At 48.3% G+C, this 22,119-nt stretch overlaps 1 protein-coding gene across 1 annotated transcript in view; it reads right to left on the reverse strand.

The window, feature by feature from the left end:
* Positions 1-22,119, reverse strand: part of Scn10a (sodium voltage-gated channel alpha subunit 10) — a 96,763-nt gene that overhangs the window by 65,441 nt on the left and 9,203 nt on the right. Inside the window, exons 2-8 of the mRNA XM_040740159.1 lie at positions 10,635-10,763; positions 10,058-10,149; positions 8,591-8,782; positions 8,140-8,203; positions 3,548-3,689; positions 3,074-3,271; positions 2,271-2,438 (exon numbers count right to left, since the gene is read on the reverse strand). Of these exons, the coding sequence (XP_040596093.1) occupies positions 2,271-2,438; positions 3,074-3,271; positions 3,548-3,689; positions 8,140-8,203; positions 8,591-8,782; positions 10,058-10,149; positions 10,635-10,763 (985 nt within the window). The remainder of the gene's footprint in view (positions 1-2,270; positions 2,439-3,073; positions 3,272-3,547; positions 3,690-8,139; positions 8,204-8,590; positions 8,783-10,057; positions 10,150-10,634; positions 10,764-22,119) is intronic.

Below are 22,119 nucleotides of genomic sequence, written 5' to 3' on the forward strand. Positions count from 1 at the left end.
TCCCGTTCAGCGATCACCATTGCCAGCCCAGTGTCATACACCAAGTCCAGGACTGCAGTGCTCACACAAACCCAGAGTTCTTCCCATATTGCAGGGAAAGGATAGACTTAGAAAAACCATGTTAACAGTAAGAAGACCGAGTTGTTTACATTTAGGCACCAAACAAATGAAGGAGGAGCCTGAGTGAAACATCTAGACCAGCGTTTGATTGCCAGTATCTCCCGGCCACCGTTTATTTTAGAACCATTGAATGATGGGCGATGATCTCTTTTGCTTTCGGCCAAAGAGAAAGAAATCTTTATATGAAAACTCCCAGAGATCTATTTACCAGAAAAACGAACATAGAGAAAGAAGACGGAGACACTCTCGGACACTCCGGTGCTAATCTGTTTGGCGCCTACTGAACGGGGGATTAAAGCACAATTCAGTGTCATCGGCATTTCCACGGGGGCTTCACTTCGTCCTCTCCGTGGCGGTCAGGACAGCAGCCAAATCCCCTCTGAAACACTGAACTGTGCCTGTGCGTTCCGGGTGCGGCTCCAAAGAGGCAAAGAGGGGCGCAGGCGTAACAAGTGCTCTCTGCATGGGCACGTCCCCAAGGCCAGGGTGCATGCACATGTGCCTGTGAGCATAGGTGCCTGCGTGAATTCGGGGGTTGCCAACAGAGGACAGCATCCTTCTGGTGAGCACAGGGAGGAAGCTTAGAGGGATCTGAGGGGCAGGAAGTGACCCTCAGAAAGATGCCTTTACCCCCTTTCTGCGTGATTAGCGGGAGAACTTCTCTTTCACGTTCGAGTGACTGGGATAGCCAACCCAGGTCGTCAACTTGACCCTCCTGGGAAGAGGGAATGTCAGTTGTAGAACTGCCCCCATCAGGCTGGCCCTGAGGCGTGTCTACGGGGCACACTCCTCATTGCTAATTGATGCAGGGTGCTCACACCCATAGTGGGGCCGAACCTGAGCCGCAGAGCAAACCAGCTGCTCCTTTATGGTTTCTGCTTCAGTTCCCGCTTCGGGCTTACTGCCTTGAGTTTCTGCCCAAACTTCCCACAGTAACGGATTGGGACCTACAAGTCATAAGACGAAATGAGCCCTCCCCTCCTTTAACACAGCAACAGAGAAGACAGCAGAGGCCTACAGGAAGGGGCTATGTGGTGATAGATTATTTATGATTTAATAAAGGTTGCCTGAAGTGTCGGAAAGCAAAGCCAGCCTCACTAGTTAGCTGTAGAAGCCAGGCAGTGGCAGCACACGCCTGTAATCCCAGGACTCGGGAGGCAGGCAGATGGATCTCTCTGAGTTCAAGGCCACCCTGGCCTACACAAGAGTGAAGAGTAACAGAGCTCACGCCTTTAATCCCAGCACCCCAGATCACACACCTTTAATCCCAGCACTAGGGGGGTAGAGACAGGAGAATATGGCTGGGCAGAGGAAAGAATATAAGGAGAAGGATGCAGGAATTCCGCGTTTTTTGTCTCTGAGGATTCGTGGAGACAGGATTGCCCTTTCGGCTTGAGGCAGAGGTAAGAGCTAGTGCCTGGCTGCTTTGCTTCTCTGATCTTCAGCTTGAAGCTTGAACCCCAGTATCTGTCTCTGGGTCTTTTGTTTATTATCCAGGCTACAGAGCTACAAAGGATTTTCCAGGAGGTGGAGAAAGGTGGGATTTGGAAGTTGGAGCGGGCAGTAAAACATTAATCGTGGTGGGGCAGACTTGCTACAGGGTCTACTATAAGGTATGAAAGTCATTCCTAGGCTAGGCTGTGTCCCAGAGATAGGCACTAGGGTCTTCTGTGTCAACGGCAAGTGACACCCTGAGCCACCACGGGGACAGAAGCAAGTGGTCAGAGGGAGTGAGTTTTCAGCACCAGGGACAGAGCTGCAGACGGTATGGACACAGACCCTTGTTAGCCACAGGTACCTGAAGGACAGCATGCCCCATGTGGGCTTCTCCCTCCTCCCCTGCAGACCCAGGCTCTTCCTCCCTGCAGACCCAGCTAAGTGTCCTGGCCTGAAGCCTGGAATCATTCTGCTTTTTCTTTCCTTTTTCTTATTCCAAAATCCTAATCTTGATCCCCCCCACACACACATACCTAGGAAGGTCCTTGTTGTTACTCCTGTCCACACTGGTAATGCCCTTTCCTAGCACGGATCACCACCGAGGAGGGGTGTGTGTCTGCCTTACTAAAGCCCTCTTCTCTCCCTGCCCCCAACCTCTTCCCAGTGCACCCACGGCCAAAATAGCCCCGAAGCGGAGCCAGTCCGGGTCTTACCATCCTGCGTTGGTTGTAAGGCTCGGATTGGGGTGACCTGTCGTCTGTGGAGCCCTCTGACACCCTTGATTTCATTCTGTGTTTTCTCTCACTGGCGTTTCTGGGGGCTAACGGTGATCCGTTGTGGGAATGGAGCGAGGACGTGTCGATCCCTAGGGCTGCCAGCACCTGAGGAGAGCGCAGTCGTTGCGGCCCATAGGATCTGACTGAGATTGGCATTCATGTGTCCCCAAAACATGACTGTGGGGAAGAGGGACCAGAGACCGAGGGTGTGTGTGTGTGTGTGTGTGTGTGTGTGTGTGTGTGTGTGTTTGTGTATACATGCTTATAGAGGCCAGAGGTCAACTCGGGTGTCACCCTCCTAGGATCTGTTCACTTTATTTTTGTGACAAGGGCTCTTACTGACATGAAGCTTACCAACTAGACAAAGCTCCAATGATCCACCCGACTCTGCCCCTCCCCAGGCATGCATCTAATTACCCCAAGCCCTGGGATCACAAGTATGCATCTGACTGTCCCCAGCCCTGGGATCACAAGTGTGCATCTGACTGTCCCCAGCCCTGGGATCACAGGCGAGCCTCTGACTACTGTTTTAATGTGGGTTCTGGGAATTGAACCCAGGTCTTCGTACTTGCCCAGCAAGCACTTTGCTGACAGCCATCTTCCCTGCACAGGTACTCTTTAAAGGTGACCCAAGACAGCCCCTGAAGAAAGACTCGTGCTCATAGTAGTCTCTAAAGGGTGTCTGCCCTGCTGCCCCAGAGGGTCCTCGGAGGCTGGCTGCGCAGGGCTGCCCCACCCACCTCCTGCTCCTTCTGCAGCATTTCGAGCGCTTCCTGGAACTTCTTTTCCTTCGCTTCGATTTCCGCAAGTGTCGCCTGGTTCTGCTCCTCGTACGCCATGGTGACCACGGCCAAGATCAAATTGACCAGGTAGAACGACCCGAGGAAGATGACAAGCACAAAAAAGACCATGTACATTTTCCCAGAGGCCCGGAGTGTCTGGAGATTCAAGGGAAAGAAAAGAGGGCTGTGCAGGGAGCATACGGGCCCTTGAAGGTCAGTCAGACGTCCAGAGCAAGAGGAGCCATGCAGCTGGCCCCACCTGTCTCCAGCCAGGACTGAACAAGGATGTGCAGACTGGTGGCGGCCAGGTGTGGCGATGCGACCTGTCATCCCAGCCCCGAGGGGATGCAGAGGCAGGGGGATCACCACAAGTCCCACGCGGCCAAAGTCTGCAGAGTGGAACCCTGTGCCGAATGCACACAACACAGGTACCTGCTGGTACAGGCGCTCCCAGGAGTCCTGCGTCATGAGACGGAACAGTGAGAGGAATGCCCACGCGAACGAGTCAAAGCTGGTGTAGTTGAAATCCGGGTTCTCAGAAGTCTTCAGGCAGACGTAATCACGGGGGCAGTGTCTGAAGCGAGAGGGGAGAGGTGCCATAGCGCGGCCTTGCTGATTGGGTGCACGGAGGTTCGGGGCAGTGGGAAACAGACAGCTTTGGGGTCAGATCCGAGCTCAGAGCTCACCCTTCCTCTTATTTTATTTTATTTTGGTTTTAAGAGACAGGGTTCCTCTGTATTGTTTTGGAGGCTGTCGATCCAGCCGGCCTCAAACTCACAGAGATCCACCTGCCTCTGCCTCCCGAGTGCTGGGATTAAAGGTGTGCGCCACCACCGCCCGGCTCACCCTTCCTCTTATTAGTTGAACATTTACCGTGGGGACACTTCCCTCATCTATAGCATCTGGATGCCAACGCTTTTGCTCAATTTGCCTGTCCAGGGGAGCAGCCCGGAGAAGGCACGATGACAGCTCTGACCTGATTCTATATGGTGTCAAGCTTTTTGTCTTCTTAGACCAGGGAAAGGAAAGGCAGTAGCCGCAAAGCAGACAGAGTCACAAGTCTGCTGGCACCATTTCCAGAGTTACCCATCAAGGATGACTTACATTAGCCAAGTTCAGCGACAGATTACGTACAACAATGAAAATATCACCTGCCACTTGCTAAGAGCTCACTGTACGCCTCTCTCCTCCCTGAGTGCTGCACGGACAATATAATGCAATCATCTCAATAGTCCTTACTTAAAGTGAGGAAGTCTGTCTCAGAGAGAAATCAGCCACCCAAACCCAGAGAGTGTGGGTGTATTTGTTAAAGATGGAGGCATGCCCTGGGTATAGCAACTACATGCCAGGGGCACCATGCCCAGTAGCAGTTAGCCAACCAAAGGGACTCCATTTTTTGTTAGCTTTTTGTCTGTTTTGCTATTTTTTTCTATTGGAGCTCTTTTTGATTGACTGTGTTTTTGTTTTTTGTTTTGAGAGAATATGTGTGTATACATATATATAATGTGCAGAGTTGTGAAGACTATGATCAAAATATGTTGTATGAAAAAAAATTAAAAATAAACATTTTAAAGAGGAGATATATATAGCCAGTGAGGAACCCAGCACTGAGGCTGCTTCTCCCCTTGGTTGGGGAAAGGACAGGGTATTGAGATCCAATGGATGAGTATGGTGTGGGGCACTAAGTCACCCTCCCCCAAATCAAAGGGTCAGTGTGGTCTTGAGCAATATATCTGGCTCAGAACACGTGAAGTGCTTCCCCTCCTGAGTGGGGATAGCCTGGTCAAAGGACCAGGAATCCTGGCATCATCCTTCAATGACAACCTCTGGGCTGTCCTTATTCCAGACTTCCATGTAAACACACAACCTCAGGACCCGTAGAATTGCTTATAACTCTGACAAGTTAATTATAATCCGTTCCAACTTTATCTCCTCAGCAACTGGAGATTTGCAAGCCCCCGCCTCCCTTGTTTGAAGGAAGCCCTTTGGTTTCCTGTGCTGTGAGTTCCATCGCTGTCTCTAAGATGGGTCTGTTCCTACCTTCCATAGCGTCTGCTCTAGCTACTCCGCGTGCGGACTGCTAGCTGCCCCTCCCAGCAGCTCAGCGCCTCAACAGTTAATTGTCTGCCACAGCCCCTTGCCAAGCTTCTCGGGGTGCCCCACACACTACACAAAAAACAAATGAGCATTCCTGCTGTGGGGACTGGAGGCAGGGTGGTGGAGTACTGAGGGCCTGCCTGCAGATCCCTGGCACCTGCATAAAAAGCTGGCTGTGGCAGCACATGTCTGCAGTTCCAGTGTTGGGGAATCCAGCTGAGACACAGGATCCTGGAGCTTGCTGAGACGGCTAGCCAGATTCTCTTCCTCTCCCTCCCTCCCCCCTTCCTCCCTCTCTCTCTCTCTCTCTCTCTCTCTCTCTCTCTCTCTCTCTCTCTCTCTCTCTCTCTCTCCCCCTCGCACACACACACACACACACATGAACACACATATGTACACCTCACACACACGCACACGAACAAATAAACACAGTCACACACACAAAATTCCTGCTAATATTTACGAGCTTGGAAACTACCAAAAGGAAAAAATGGTTAAAAAAAATCACCAGGTGTTTTTTGGTACTCACTCTTCCTCTTGAGACCCTAGACCATGGGGCTTAAGTTTCGGCTTGAGCCAGCCCAAGATCCAGCTTTCGTGATCCCTGCAGACCGTCTCAGACCTCACTGCATTATTTCTCGCCTCTCCCTTCTACCCAAGTGGCCTGGCCACATCTGCCTGATGGGAGACCTGCCTCTCTAATGCTTGAGATGGGGCGCAGATGAACCCCAGAACTTTAACACCACCATCTAGCTGGAAAGAAGACAAGGTTTTCAACTTAAATAGAAGGAAAGTGAAAACTGACTTTTAAGCAACTCTTTCCTGGGGTCACAGGCATGAGGATTGGAGTACTTCTGGGTGTAAGGAAGTCAGGCAGGCTGACACTGACCACTCTGCTCCTCTGCAGCTCAGCTCTCTGAGATCACTCTTCTAGAGAGATAGATGGCTAAGGCTGCACCACACGGTGCTTCCTAACTGTGGGAGCTGCCTCCAACCTTCCTCACGGTGAACTATGCCCTGAAACTGTGAGGCCAAGTAATCCCTCCTCCCTTCCTGTGTGTGTTTCTTCTTGGGTCCTCTGCAACAGCAACGAAAAAGCCACTGCTGTGTTGTTATAAATATTAGCAATGATGACTAGAGGCCACTCGGGGAACATGTCCCCATGAATGATTTTCCAGTGACCAGTGATGGAGAGCGGGATGGGTGGGCCCTTCTGATCTATCACCCAGACCTCCCCTGCTCACTCCTGCACCCAAAGCAGGAGACAGAGGTGAGGGTCTGTATCCCTTAGCTCAGTTTCTTACTCTCTGCCCTCCTCACTGAGTCATCCCCATCCAAGCGTCACTCGGTCATCCAGCCATGAAGCGTCATGCCTGTCCTTCAACATCAGCCTCATCTGCTGCCTCCAGGAAGCTCCCCTGACTTTCTGTGTGGTGCAGCATTTTCCATTGTGTGTGTCCCCAGACTACGGAACTCCTAACACAGTGTGTGTTTTCTATAGCGTAACATCTTTATGCACGCATGAAAGAGACCAAAAACACAGCTGGCTTATACCCTGAATTCAGCCTTCAGAAATATTTTGTCTGGCCAATAGGATAGGTAGATATTTTAGGGGAACTTGCAACCAAATTTCTGACTAGGTGTTAGCATGTAAAAATTGAAATTTCCGTCTCCTTCTGTTGAGCCAGCAGAGCTAGAAGCAGCGGACACCCGTTTTTGCTGGGCTGAGCAATGTCTGCTTCTTTCGCTGGGGCATGAACTCTCAGTTGCTATGGTTCCCTCCTGGCTTTGTCATCCACCTGTTGTTATGTGCCTGACCTCTGTAAGAATTTGAAATTGCAAAAATGTTACGCACATACTTCTTCTACTGTTTATATATATATAAACCAAAGACAGAAAGAGCTGTGATGAGAAAATAGCACTAAATAACACTTGCTTCTCCTGGGAGCTGGTCACTTGTTCCTCCCTTTTGGGTACCCATAGCTCGTTGGTACATGACCCTGCCACTTTTCATTGAGAGGTGAAGTCTGTTTCAGCCCTTGGCTTGCTTTGGGGAAGGGGACACAGGAAGAACGCCACTGTGGGAGAAATCAAGATTTCCCACTTCCGCTATTCCCCTTGGAATCTGGGGTCTGCATGAGGACAGCTCAAGACAGACTGCCTGGGACAACAGACCAACGGAGCACACAGACACCTCGCAGCAAATCCATCTGCTGCTTGCAGATGTGTGTGAAGCCGCATAGCAGCTGGTCCATGCTCTTGAGCATCGAGTCACAAACTAAATGATTGCTGTGTTAAGTCACAAAATCCTGGAGTCGTTCATTGCACGTAAAAACCTGACTGATGCACTTACTCTCTGTGAGGTGGTGTGTGCGCATGTGTGTCTGTGTGTGATTTGTGTGTGTGTGTCTGTGGGTATGTGAGTGAGTGTGTGTGTGTGTGTGTGATGCTCACATGTGGTGTGGGCACATGCATGTAGAGGACAGTGATCAACACCAGGTGTCTTTCTCTGTGGCTCTTCACCTCAGTCTCTGAGGCACTGTCTCTCACTGAACTTGAAGCCCATTGGTTGGGTGAAAATGGTTGTCTAGCAAGCTCAGGGATCTGCCTGTCTCCAGCTCTCTGCCCCAACGCCCTTGGTGCTTTGGCTACGGGTCTGCAGGGATGTGCCCATCTTTTTATGTGGTTGCTGGTCCTTATCCTTGCACAGCAAGCATTTTAGCAGCTGGACCACATTTGCAGATCCCTGTCTGTGAGTTTTAAGATGGAAGTGTCTATGGTATCCATTAACACAACTCTCCCTGCACAGAGAACAATGGGGCACAATGGAGAAAGGCTGTTGGGCATTCATGCCGTCAGGGGGGGAACACTCACCCAGCATCAGAAAGGCTGTTGGACATTCATGCCGTCAGGGGGGGAACACTCACCCAGCATCAGATCCATTGCCACATAGCAAAGGGTCGGTGGTGCCATTCTTGATGTAGTAATTTCCTAAAGGAAGGAAGAAACGAAGTCTCACGGTGTGCTCTGAAGTCGCCAACCTAGGCCTCGGTGTCAAGGAAGATGCCTGCTCCCGTCTCGTCTAAGCGAGGCTGGTACCTTCGCCTACCAGCCTCAAGGGAGCCGCACACCCTTCCAAGCCACTTGGAGGCTGTACAGAGCCAGAAAACCTTGCTTTTGCACTGAGAACTTGTCAAATGTTTTTTCTTGCCAAAAGGGAAACTGGTCAGCAGGAAAGCAGGGGAGGGGAGTTCAACCCCACTCGGGAGCCGGGGTATTGGAAATGAAACGCCAACATATCTGCACAGACATGCAGGGCTTTCCGCCACGTCGTGCTGGGGTACCCGGGCTGGTCGCTGCAGCCGAGTGCCTGCTCACCTGTCATTTCAGACGAGGAGTTGTGAGCCTTGTGGGGATCCGTACCGTTCCACACGCATTTGTTCTTCAGGTTCCCCTTGAAGAGCTGCAGGCCCACCAAGGCAAAGACACTCAGGCAGAAGACAGTGAGGATGGTCACGTCGGCCAGCTTTCTCACCGAGTGGATCAGGGCTCCCACGATGACCTTCAGTCCTGTGGGAAGGTGACAGAGATGCTCACACAGGGGTGAAGAGCCACGCAGAGCGCAGATGCGCACCTTGGCTGGTCTTGCTAAACTCAAGTGTGATACACTTACACACTCCAGGGAGCTGCAAGCCCAGCTTCATACCTGCACCTTGTGATTGCCCCGAGAGGCAAGTAGGCGGGGCCTGTCACCCTCATCATAAAAGCAAGCAGCTGAGGCCTGGTCGGTGCACCTCTTACGATCTTAAGGCTAATAAATGATTGACACTAGTGATTCAACTAAAACCCCTTTTGGCTGCCTGGGGACGTATGCAGCTCAGTGGTAGAGCACTTGCCTAGCACACACAAGAGCCTGAGCTCTGCCCTCAGCATTGGGAAGTTTACGCTGAGTCCCAGCTGTGCTCCCTGCCCTGTTGGTGAGAGGCTGCTCTTCTTGGCTGCTCCTCTCACTCTAAGTATTAGCCGTTGGTCTTTCTACATTCATCTCAGCCCTGGGAAGCAGCTCCAGTCGTGAGATATGTGAATTTCACTCAGAGAGAAAGGGAGAGCGGAGAGGGGACGGGAGGAGAGGAGAGAGATAGAGATAGACAGAGACAGAGAGAGAGAGAGAGAGAGAGAGACACGCACAGAGAGAGAGAGAGTGAGAGACAGAGACAGAGAGAGAGAGAGAGAAAGAGAATGATGTGTGGAGATAAGAGACAAAGTGAGAGACAGAACCACAAAGACACAAAGACATGAACTTAGCGACAGAGTAAGACTATGAAAAAGGCCACTGGAGCAGGAACTGGAAAGTTCTGAGGAGGAATAGATCAGAGTCCAGCTGGCAGCAGAGATGGGGCCCTGCTCCTCTGAGGGGGATGGTTTGTTAGTGGAAATTGCCTTCTTTGGGGGAGCAGGGTCACAGACAACAGAAAACATTCTGACACAGTCTAGGACCCACCTGTGTCATTTTGGTGGAAAATTAATTTTCTTGACACCTCACACGTGAGACCCTGTACTGGGAGCTGAGTGACAGTTGTGATGTCATGTGTGGCAGGTTGTTTGACAACTGAAGGTAAACGCCACAGCACTGAAGGAAGCATTCTTTCATTGAGTCTTACTAGGGGTCAACCTTTACATTATGCTTCTCCTATGCTTACAGAACCTTAGTTTCTTCATTAGCTAGGTCAAGAGTCAACAGTCCTGTGGTGTGTGTGTGTGTGTGTGTGTGTGTGTGTGTGTAAGAAGAGCAATAGAAATGAATGTTTGTTCTGTTGAACAAATGTGCTGTTTAAAGCCACTCACCTGGGATCACAGAAACAGTTTTCAGGGCTCTGAGAACTCTGAACGTCCGCAGCCCTGAGATTCCTCGGAGGTCTATTGCTGCACCAACGTACCTGCAGAACCACAAGGCACTTAGCATCTTCTCAGGGAAAGGGTCCCAGGGTGCCTGAAGCACACATGGTGAGAAGCCTTGGCAGATCAAGGACAGACAGGCATACCCAGTGGCATTGCCATCTACAGATTGGCATGGATGCCCACGAAACATTCTTTTTCAGAAAGTACCGTTTCAAGAGGTGCACAGTTGGATTTCAAAGACATGGGCTTGATAACCTGCCTCCTCAGATACGGTTCCATGTTGGGTAGGGATAACACTTAGCCTCTCCTGACCTGCAATGGCCAGTTATTAGCAAGAACTTTGGGTTGTCCCCACGGGTATGGGACAAGCCGTTATGGATTCCAATACCCAAGCCACAAGGCTCCAGCAGAGGAAACTGGATCGAGATGAGGATATAATCCAGATTATGAGCACGGACACCCCCAAAAGTCCTATGTTCTAAAGCCCACAGGGACACTCGAGTCAGAGAGGGGGAGTACTCACGCTAGGGTGATGACGCTGAAGTCTAGCCAGTTCCAGGGATCTCGCAGGTAAGTGAACTCGTTTAGACAAAACCCTCTGGCCAGTATCTTTATCAGAGCCTCGAAGGTGTAGATGACCGTGAAGGCATACCTGGGGAGGAGGTGCAGAGGGACATTAACTGTGCCACAGAGAGGGCCTTGGTGCCTCCCCTGCCAGGAACTGAATTCCTGCAGCTGTTCCAAGGGAACACATACAAAGGCCATAGCTACGGGAAGGAGAAGAGGGAGGGAGGTAAGGAGCTAGGACACACACCCTGAAGTGTGTCACTCGAGTGGACTGGGGACTGAGGAGGGTGGGGGGGGGGGAGAGAAAGAGAGGGAGGAGAGAGGGAGAGAGAGGGGGAAGGGAAGGGAGGGGAGGGGCAGGGAGAAAGAGGGGAGGGAGAGAGACAGAGCGAGGAGATGTGTTTAGCAGCTTGTGAGTGGGCAGAGGACAATGTCAGGCGAAGAACGAGGCTCCCGTTCCATACAAGGCCCCACCCTGTGGATGCTGGAGACTCCCTTCCCAACCTGAGGTTTCAGGAGCCGTGCGAGAGGCACGGGTCTCTGCCTCCGTCCTCTTCCGGGCCTCCCCACTTCCAGCCCTTGGCTCTCTTCTTGCCACCCCTGGTGTAGCTGTGCCCCTGGCCTCCTTACCATGGGAGAGGAAAAGCTGCCTGATTCATGGGTGTGTTCTCAGCAGGATGGAGCCTAAGGGAATTGGCTGTCTCAAAACAGGCCCCCTTGTTCTGCTGCGCCCCTTGTTGGGTTTAGATCTGAAGAGCTGAGGTTGGAAGTGAGGTGATGTTTCTGGAATGCTCAGAATCCTTTGGCCACCAGTGGTGATGGCTGTCACACACTGGCTACCACCAGATCTACCTGCAGGCCATGCTCAAAGAGGTTCCTGAGCTGTCCTCACAGAGCCACAGTGTCTGGCTCAGTAGGTCTGAGGTGGGAACTGTTGACATGTTCCCAGCTGATGCTCCTATCCTGGCTGGGGAACCCGCTCTGGGGATTCAGATGAACACATGACTGGCACGTGATTTGGTGCTGGGAACATGGCTGGTTTACTGAGGGTTTGCTGTGCAAACGTGAGGACCTGAGTTCAGGTCCTTGTCATACATGTAAAACTCAGGCGTGACGGCACGTGTCTGTGCTTCTAGTCCTAGCACTAGGTAAGTGGAGGCAGGAGCTCCCCGGGCCTCCACAGCTGGTCAGTCTAGCTGAATCCATGAGCTCTGGGCTCAATAAGAGACTCTGTCTCAACCACTAAAGTGGAGAGCAACCAAGAAGAAACTGTATCTATCTGTACCAGCCTCTGTTTCCACTTGCATGTACACTGACACACCACACACACACACACACACACACACACACACACACACACACACACAGGCATATGCACGTGCACGTTAACATTTTAAATTATAAACATGCTTTTGTGTGAAAAATAGGACTCCTGGCTAAATATGCATTTACCCATCCTTCCTGAAAGCCCCTTCAGGATGACAGAGAATTTTTCAAAGGCTTGTAGCCAGTAAGATAAATACAAGGGACTCTGTAGAATATTGGACTTAGGGATGCTCAGGACTCTGTAGGGTGGGCCACGGGAGAAGGAACAGACAGGGCTCAAGGCCTGTTCCAATCTCCCCAAGGAAGCAGCTGGGCTTTCTAGACCCAACTTCATCACCCATTCAGTGAGGAACTGCTTGCTGAGGAGGTAGACCAGATGCTTATTCTCAGGAGGTGAACAAGAGAGAGAAATATGCAGCCTGAAGCTGAGAGGCAGACCTTCCATGGGAAGGCAGGCCCCTGCCACTTCCGCCAGACATCTGCCAGATTCACAACTCACGAAGATCTACCCTGTTCTCTGTCTATCAAGAGCATGGTAGGTAGCCCAGGCTGATCTCGAACTTGTGATTCTTCTACCTAGATTTCTGAGTGCTGGGATCACAGGACTCCAACACCACAACCACAGTACATGCAACACCCTTAGAGAGGAAGGCGGCCAAGGAGCGTTGTGAACTTGAGGGATGCCTGGAGTCAAAGCCAAAACGTGAGCCAGGCATGGAGACACATTCCTGTAATCCCAGCCCCTGAGAGGATAAGGCAGGAGGATTGTGATGATCTACAGGCCAGACTGGACTATATACACTGGCATCAGGCCAGCCCGCGCTGTATAGCACGTTCCTGTCTCTAACAACAGCGCCATCACCAAGACATTACAAAGACCAAGGCAACCAAAGAGGGCGTAAAAAGAAAAGCAGCAGTGAGGAGCAGAAACGCTGGAAACGCCGATGGTGGGATAAATGGCTGCAAGTGATTCCATGCCAAGGGATGGAAAATGGGAGGCTTGGAGCGGGGAGCACGGCATTGTTACCCTGTATTCCCTGCATGGCAGAAGAGCTGCCTGCAAGTTTTTTGGGTGTTGTTTGTTTGGTTGGTTGGTTTTTTGGTTTTGCTTTTTGTTTTTTGTTTGTTTGGTTGGTTTTTTTGGTTTTACGAGACAGGGTTTCTCTGTATTGTTTTGGAGGCTGTTGGTCCAGCCTGGCCTCGAACTCACAGAGATCCGCCTGCCTCTGCCTCCCGAGTGCTGGGATTAAAGGCGTGCGCCACCGCCGCCCAGCTCAGCTACCTGCAAGTTTACGACGACGGGCTCCACGCGGTCCTGACTTGCATGCAACTAAATAACTGCGCGTGGCTGTCTGCACAGACCAGCGCTCTGCTGCAGCACGGAGACAGGTGGAAAGAGAAAAGCAGACTGTTCTCGCGGGTGAGCAGGCCAAGTGGCCACTGCCCACACTGCGGGCTCTCCAGAACCGGAGACCCACTGTCTTATGTGTTTCTATTCATTTTCATTTTAACTTAACCTTCCCCCTTTTTTTGGTGTTACCTTTTCTGCAATAGTTTTAAAATATCAGTCTAGTTGATTAAAATATTTACAGGTTCACTTTTAGATTTTAATGTTTTTCTTTTATATATTCCTTTTATTTCTTTTTCCCTTTAATTTCCTTTATTGTCAATCCTGTTTTCTCCTCTGAGACATGAGTTCACCACAGGGCCAAGGCTCTGGGATTGCAAACTGTCGCACCCAACTTTTAATATCCAGTTTTTACTTCTTCATTTTCCTCCTTCTCTTTTCTGTTTCTTTCTAATTGTTTTGTTTGCTTTGTTTTATTTGTTTATCTTTTTGAGACTGAGTCTATCTACACAGCTCTGTTGTTCTGGAGCTCACTGTTTAGGCCAGACTGTCCTCGAACTCACAGAGATCCGCCTGCCTCTCCCTCCTGAGTGCTGGGTTAGAGGTGTGCACCACCACATCCTTCTAATTTTTCCCTATGCCCTCAGTTGGATTTAAGTTTTCTCACTGTTTTCTTCTTTTTTCTTATCTTGTCCCTCCCCCCCCCCTGGATTTTCATCGTTTGTGTTTGCTGGTGGATTGGTTGATTCCTCTCCCCTTCCCCGTCATCCCTTTCTCTCTCCTCCTCCCTCTGCCTCACTCCTCCTGCTCCTCTTTCTTTTTGAGACAGGGTTCACTGTATGTGGCTCTGGCTGTCCTGGAACTCACTATGTAGATGAGGCTGTCTGAAAATTCGCAGGGATCCACCTGCCTCTGTTTCACAAGTGTATTGCTATAGGAAAGAGGAAATCCTAGCAGATAAGCAGATGTGGGTTAGGGAGGAGTCAACAACCACAGGGAGATAACAATTATGCATTCCTTTCCACGGTTACTCTGAAAGCTAATGTTCTCAATTCTCCAATTAGAATGCACAGACCCTGGGCGGGAGAGATGACTCAGTGGTTAAAAGAACTGTGTTCTTTCAAAGGACAAGAGTTCAGTTCCCAGCACCCGCATGGATACTGATAATCGTCTGTAACCCCAGTTCTAGGGGACCGTAGCCCTCTTCTGGCCTCCATGGGTACTGCACACATGCAGGCAAAATACGCATACACATAAAATAAAAATAAATTTTTTAAAAAAAGCCATACCAGTTGCCTGGATATTTTTAAAGACTCAACTATTTGCTGACTACCAGAAACTCATAACACCAGCAAAGATAAACACAGGGCATGGGGGAATTGAAAAAGGCACTTTAAACCATTAGAATCTAAACTCTAACAGAAGTAGCTGAACTCATATCCCAGAAGACAGATTTCAAGCCCAAATTAGAGGACACCAAGAAAGTCATCTCCTATTGATCTAGTGAACAATCAGTCTAAAGGATATAACAGTTACAGACATACATGGCCTGAACACTGATGCAAATTTTAGCAAAGAAAAAAACATGAATAATTTCTTGTATGTTATCAAATCATCATAAAGTCAAAGTGACTATATACAGCAAGAGCAACTACAGGCAGCATATAAATGTGTAAAAACTGCGCAATTAGTGGGTCACCAAAGAAATCCAGTGAAGGGGCTAGTAGAATTCCTAGCACCAAGTTAGAGTTAAAATACAATGTTCCAGAACCTGTTGCATGCAGTGAAAGCAGTTCTAAAATATAAGTTTACAGCTATAGATGCCTGTGTTAAAATAAGAGATGTCAAGTGACTTAATGGCACATCTCAAGGTCTTAGGGGAAAAAAAGGAACAAGCAAATCATAAGAGTAGTAGGAGAAAAATAAAGATCAGAACTGAAATTAATTAAATGTAAACTAAAAAAACATTTAAAAAAACAAATGATGAGAGAAAGAGACCCCAGCTGATCTGTGACCTGTATGTAGCCCTAACACAATCCCTGAGCACTCTGATCTAGAGCCCAGGGTCAGTGAAAGAAATACATCATGGACTTGAGACCTGAACCAGGGAACCCAGAGCAGAGAAAAACAGCCTGACTCTGAAACCAGAGCCAAAAGAATACACTTTGTCCCTAGAATCAGAGCCAGTTAAAGAAATTTGCCCTGGCCCTAAAACTGGAGCTTAAAAGTTCAAAAGGATCAGAGAAAGAAACACAGTTTTTGCACCAAAATCAGAATCATCTCTGCCCCTGATGCAAAACCAACCAGTCCTTGAGCAGGAAAAACTGACTAATGCCTGAACAGGAAGTAGTAACCTCGAGTCTAGAGTCATGACTCTCCGTAGACCTTGAGCCTAGGGAAGTAGTAACCCTGGCCTAGAGAGGCACCATGACCTTTTCTGGATGTTAGTCCAGAGAGGGCAGCCAATCACAAGCCTGAAGGTTTGGAATTCCCCAAGCCTTCTCCTCTATAAGAACTTCCGGTTGCTGCTGTTGCTGCTGCCCCAGATGGACAGAGGAACCCGAGTTAACTTCTAATGAAGACTCTTTGCTTTTGCATTGGGTTCAGTCTCGTGGTGGTGATTTGGGGATCCTAACTTAGGGCTTAACAACGAAACATGTTTTGCTACTTGATATGATTGGCAAATGCTTCCCAAAGTAACCAAAAGAAGAAAGGTCATAAGCTAATAAAATTAGAGATAAAAGGATTACAGCATGTACCACTGAGACCCAGAGATCACTAGGGACTTTTAAAATATTTATTTATGTGTGTGTGTGTGCACATGTGCGTGCGTGTGTGTGTGCTTACATGTGTGTGTGCGTGTGCTTACGTGTGTGTGTTTACATGTGTGTGTGCACATGTTTACGTGTGTGTGCGTGTGCTTATGTGTATGTATGTGTGTGTGTGTGACAGACAGGTGGATTTCGAGGACAGCTTGCAGAAGTCAGTTCTCTCCATGTGTCCTGTGAGCCTCCTCAGACTCGGTGACAAGCACTCTCACTTTTAGCATCATCTCAGTCACACTGGGGAATATTTTGAAAGCTTGTATTCTAATAAATTGAAAACTCTTGAAGAAATCGACACATTTCTAGAAACGCCCAATCTAAAAATATAGAACTGGGAAGTTGTTAAAACCTACACTGATCAACCACAAGCAATGAAATAGAAGAAGTTTTCTCCCAACAAAGTGGAGGGAGGGGTGCAGGGACCAGATGGATTCACCACATGTTTAAAGCTGAATTTTCCCAGGTGTTTCAAGAAAGAGAAGGAACTCGTCCAAGCTCATTCCACAAAGTCTGTATTACTCTGTTACTAACACTAGACAACAACACAACAAAAAGAGAGAGAGAGAAAGCTATAGGCTGGTATCCTTTGTGAGCAGAGCAGAAATCCTCAGCGAAAAACTTGCAGAATTCAACAGCACATTAACAAGATCACAGGCCGACATCAAGCTGGTGTGTAGCCATGGTCCGACACCTGCAAATCAACAGGTGTGACGCAACTACCTCATGGGTGCGGAAAGAAAAAGAACTTTGACAAAATTAAACATCACTTCATGACAAAACTCTGTGAAGAAATAGGAATGGCAGGCTCTTACTTCACCATGGTAAAGGTGCTTTGGTCACCTTACAGCTGCCAATCCAGGGTGGGGTGGGGAGTAAAAGAATTTGTTCTAAAGTCGGGAATGGGACAAAGCTGGCTGCTATTCTCACTCCTAGTCAATGCATTTTTTTATTTAAAGTTTATTTATTATCGTGTGTGTGTGTGTGTGTGAGAGAGAGAGAGAGAGAGAGAGAGAGAGAGAGAGGGAAGGAGGGAGGGAGGGAGAGAGAGAGAGATGCGTGTATCACAGTGAACGTGCATGGAGGCCAGAGGCCAGCTTTTAAGAATTGATTCTCTCCTCCCCTTTTGCGGGTCCTGGGGATGGATGTCCGATTGTCTGTCCGGCATTGCAAGTACTTTTACCCACTGAGCCACCTCGCTGGCTCCTTAATCTATTTCTTGAAAGCTTTGTCAGAGTAATATGGCAAGAAAAAAATAGAGCTACAAATAGGGAATTAAAAAGTCACGTTATTTGCAGAGGATATGGCCCCGTATTTAAAAGCCCACAAGACTCCACTAGAAGGCTCTTAGCTCTGACGAACACTTTCAGAAACGTAGCTGTAAGCCAACATACAGACACCATTAGCCTTTCAACACAGAACTGGCAAACTCACTGAGCAAGGGACCGGAGAGCAAACCCATTTACAATACCCTCCTCAGTAAAATGCATAGTAATAAACCCAACCAAACACGTGAAAGGCTTCTATAACGAAAATTAGAAAACATGGAAGAAAGAACTTGAAGAAGATACTAGAAGGTGGAAAGATCTCCCGTGCTCATGATTTAACAGAATGTATACTGTGAAAATGGCCACATTGTTGGAAGATACCCACGAATTCGATGTTTCCTATCAAAATCCCACTGATGATCCTTCAGCATTAGAAAAGGCAACTCTTGACATTTGTTATGGAAGCAAAAAATGGTCCCATATAAGTAAAACAACCTGGATGGTTGGGCCGAGGGGAGGGACTCCACCCACAAAGACAAAAGCAACCTGGGAGGTATTGTGATGACTGACATCCAATTATGGAGCCGTAGTAACAAAACATATACCACCATACTGGCAGAAAAGCAGACAGACCAGTGAACTCAACTGGAAGGCCCAGGAGCGAACCCACGCAGCTAACATCCCTCTGACAAATAGGCCAGGACTGCACACAGGAGAAAGGTGGTATCTTTAACAAGCGGGACTTGAAAATTACGTACACACATGCACAAGATGTAAACTAACTTTCTACATCTCAGCCTGTGTGTAGGTCAGCTCAGAATGTATCAAAACGGGGCTGGAGAGATGGCTCAGTGGTTAAGAATATATCAAAAGGCCACAAGATAAGGCCAGAGCATTTGAAATTGCTGCAGGAAAGCAGGGTAGAATGCTTCAAGATACAGACACAGGCAAGGACAGTGGGAAGAGGGTTCCACCAACCCAGAAAATGATGGCAAGTATTAACAAATGGAGTCAAAGAAAATCAAAAGACCTCCGGATGCAGAAGAAAACACTCAGAGGCGGCCTGGAGGCGGGGGTGAATCTTTGCCAACTATAAACCTGAGAGCATATTCATTTCTAGAACCTATAAAGAACCCCAAAACTAAACATCACGAAACCAAGTTGTTCAAACAATAAATAGGCAAATTGATTGGGCAGACAGTTCTCAAAACAGGAAAATGCAAGTCAAGGCTACACTGAGACCCCATCTCATCCAAGCCAGGACACAGAACGTAAGTGGTGTGAGGCCTTGGGAAGCAGGGTCTCTACACACTGGTGGTGGTGGTATAAATTAGTGAGGACACTTTGGAAATCCGTATGGTGAGCCCTCAAAGAACCAGAAGTAAAATTACCATCTAACGAGACTGCCACATCCGAATCTATGCCCCAAACAGTAAAAATCAGAGCGGTACCTACACACTCATGCTCGTTGAAGTCCTGTTTGCAATAAGCCATGCCATAGAATCAGCCTAGGTTTTCATTAACAGACAACAGGAAAGTGTGTGTGTGTGTGTGTGTGTGTGTGTGTGTGTATGGGTGTTTGATGTGTATGTGTTTGTATGTGTATGTGTGTAGCATGTGTATGGTGTGTATGTATGTATGGTGTGTGTGTCTGTGTGTGTATGTATACATGTGTATGTGCATATGTGTGTGTGCACATGTATGTGTGTGTATGTGTGTATGTGCATGTGTATGTGTGTGTTGTGTGTATGTGTGTGTGTGAATCATGATCAAAATACCTTGTATACATGTATTCCTTATGTTAACATGTAATGATACAATTTTTGAAAATATTGATGGAAATATAAAAGGAATATGATGAGTATGTATAGAAATGTCTATAATTTGTGTGATTGAATAATTATAATAAAAATTAATTCCAGGCAGTGGTGGTGCATGCCTTTAATCCCAGCATTTGGGAGGCAGACGTAGGCAGATCTCTGTGAGTTCAAGACCAGCCTTGTCTACAAGAGTGAGTTTCAGGACAGCCAGGGCTGTTACATGGAGAAGCTATGTCTCCAAAAACAACAACAGCAAAAAAAAACCAAGAAACAAAAGGCACACACACACACACACACACACTTTAAATGGAACCAGATTTAAAAGACTAATTTTTTCATGCGGTGAGAGACACAGTGTTGGAAACTTCCTGAAGAAGTCCACGCTGGCCACATGGGGCCTGCGAGCTCAATGCCTTTTCTTACTCCATTTATCCCCACCGTGTTGTTTTCTACATCAGGACATTTTCACTCTGGTCTGTGAGCTGTTGGGAAGCTTTGATGAGCATTTCCAGCTTTTCAGATCAAACAGACCCAGAAACTATGGAGAAAGTTCTCTCTAAAGGCTGTTTGCAGAGCCTCACTGAAGTGAGGACCCAGCTCTGCACTGCTGAGTGCTGGCAGCTCAGTGCCTCTTCAGGTGACAGCATGAGCAGGGGTGACAGCATGAGCAGGGTGACAGCATGAACAGGGTGACAGCATGAGCAGGGGTGTGTCCTCCTCTTGGTGATGTCCAGTTGCAGCATCTGGATGTGATTTTTAATCTATTTCCAAGGTCGGTTCCCTTATGTCTTCTCAGGTGATGAAGAAAATATTAGATAACAGCAAAGAGTTAGAGCTGTACAGCCACCCACTCCCCCTCTGTGTGTGTGTGTGTGTGTGTGTGTGTGCGCGCGCGCGCGCGTGCGCAAGTGTGCCATGAAGGCACACAGAGGTCAGAGGACGGCATCATGTGTAGTCCCTGCCTTCCACCTTGTTCTGACAGCGCTGTCTCATGGCTCTGTGAGCACCAGGCTGTAAGCACCCAGACCCCGCTACCCCCATCCCCCTTTCTGCAGTAGAGACACCGAGAGTATAGATGGGTATGCTGTGGGGCCCAGCTTTCACGTCGAGTTCTGGGGATCCAAATTCAGATCTTCAGGTTTGCATGGCAAACATTTCGCCCATTTACCACATCCTTGTTATGTTTTTTTAAATTTTGTTTCATATAATTAGACAAAAATGCCAACTAGGCACCAGGCTGAGATGGTCATCAGGCTGATGGAATTCAGTGGGCCTGAGCTCTGTCATGATTTTGGTTTTCTCATGTTTTTTTTTCTTAAGTGTTTCTCTGCTTCTGTGGGATTATCCACAGTCCTCCACCTGCCTCATGACGGGAGCTCACGCTCCGCCTCCACGGCGGGGTCCAGTCATCCCCTTTGTTTGAGACCCGATGTTCCGGCTGCAGGATTTAGGTGTCTATTTCTGTCATTATTACACTTCAGCAGGCCATCTTTGAAATGATGATTCATTTTTGTAAACTGGGCTATTATGAGAGGCAGCAGTGACAGTGACAGATGAACGCTGAAGGAATGCAGGCTGCTGTCAGCAAAGGAGAAGCCCATTGTTCAAGATAATCCGCCATCAACCCCTTGCTGGCCAGAGGCAGCTGTATCCGTCCTCGGAGCACATACGTGGTCTTTAAGGACACAGATGGTATATCATATTAGAGTTTACCCAACGCTTCATATTGGAAAACAGTGCGTGTATAATTCAGCCGCACTGCTTTCCTTTGGGTCCGCTGGTTGAGTGAGAGAGCCACTCCAGTGACCAAAGAGAAATATTCCAGGCACTGGAAGGAGCCAAACCTGTTTGCAAAACTGAGTGAGAATTTGGAGTTCCCAGGTGATGGTGAGGCAGAGTGTTGGAGTGACCCAAAGGGACTGTTTATAGATGACTACCAGACAGCCTCAACTAGAGAATAGGTCATGCAGTCCAGTGAGCGTCAGTAGGGGGACAGCACACATCTCCAAGGCCGAGCTGCACCCTTGCAATTGACACAGTGGAAGGAAGAGTCAACTCCCGAGAATTGACCACACACACACACACACACATACACACACACACACACACACACACACGAGGGGGCATGTACACAAATCACTGTTTTCACAGATAAACTAAAATACAAATTACTAGAAAATTAGACCAGGATCAGCTGGAACCATTAAAAACATGAACAAACCTATTCATGTAGCCTATTCTATTGATAAACTATATGAGTCTTGATAAATAGAAAAATACTGATAAAAAACAATATCCATTTTTGTAACAAAAATCTTGCAAATTTGACTGAGATGGCAGACTTGCACCAAGAACCCCAAAAGTACCTGACAAATCATGCTTTCTTGCAGATGAGAAACTATTTCTTCCAGGGTGAGTCTTCCCTGCAACCAACTGGTTTCCAGACATGGCTCATCAAGTGACGGTTCAGGCTATCAAAGGATGCCTTCAGTGATTCTGGGTAAGCCTGGGGCACGAGGTGGGGAACTGGCCACTAGTACTTTTTCCTTGGTGTAACTTTCATCTCTTCCTGGTTCCTTTTCTAGCACATTCTTCTTCTTTAGTTTCTTCTGAATATAAGAAGGTACTAAAATTGGACTCTGTCTGTCTGTCTGTCTTGCCCCCACAGGCAGGCAGGCAGGCAGGCAGAGAGGCAACTCCCATTAGCCAGCAGATAATAGCGCATAGCTAATATTTCAAAGAGGCCCAAAGGGAAGCTAAGAAAAGAGAAAGGCTCTGTCTACCAAATAGACATTGTATCAAGGACAAGGCTGTTCCCTTGGCTTCTGAGTCCTGACTGGCTACAATTTATTTTCTT

The sequence above is a fragment of the Mesocricetus auratus genome, unplaced genomic scaffold (assembly GCF_017639785.1).
Source record: "Mesocricetus auratus isolate SY011 unplaced genomic scaffold, BCM_Maur_2.0 Super-Scaffold_100691, whole genome shotgun sequence".
Classification (NCBI taxonomy): Eukaryota; Metazoa; Chordata; class Mammalia; order Rodentia; family Cricetidae; genus Mesocricetus; species Mesocricetus auratus.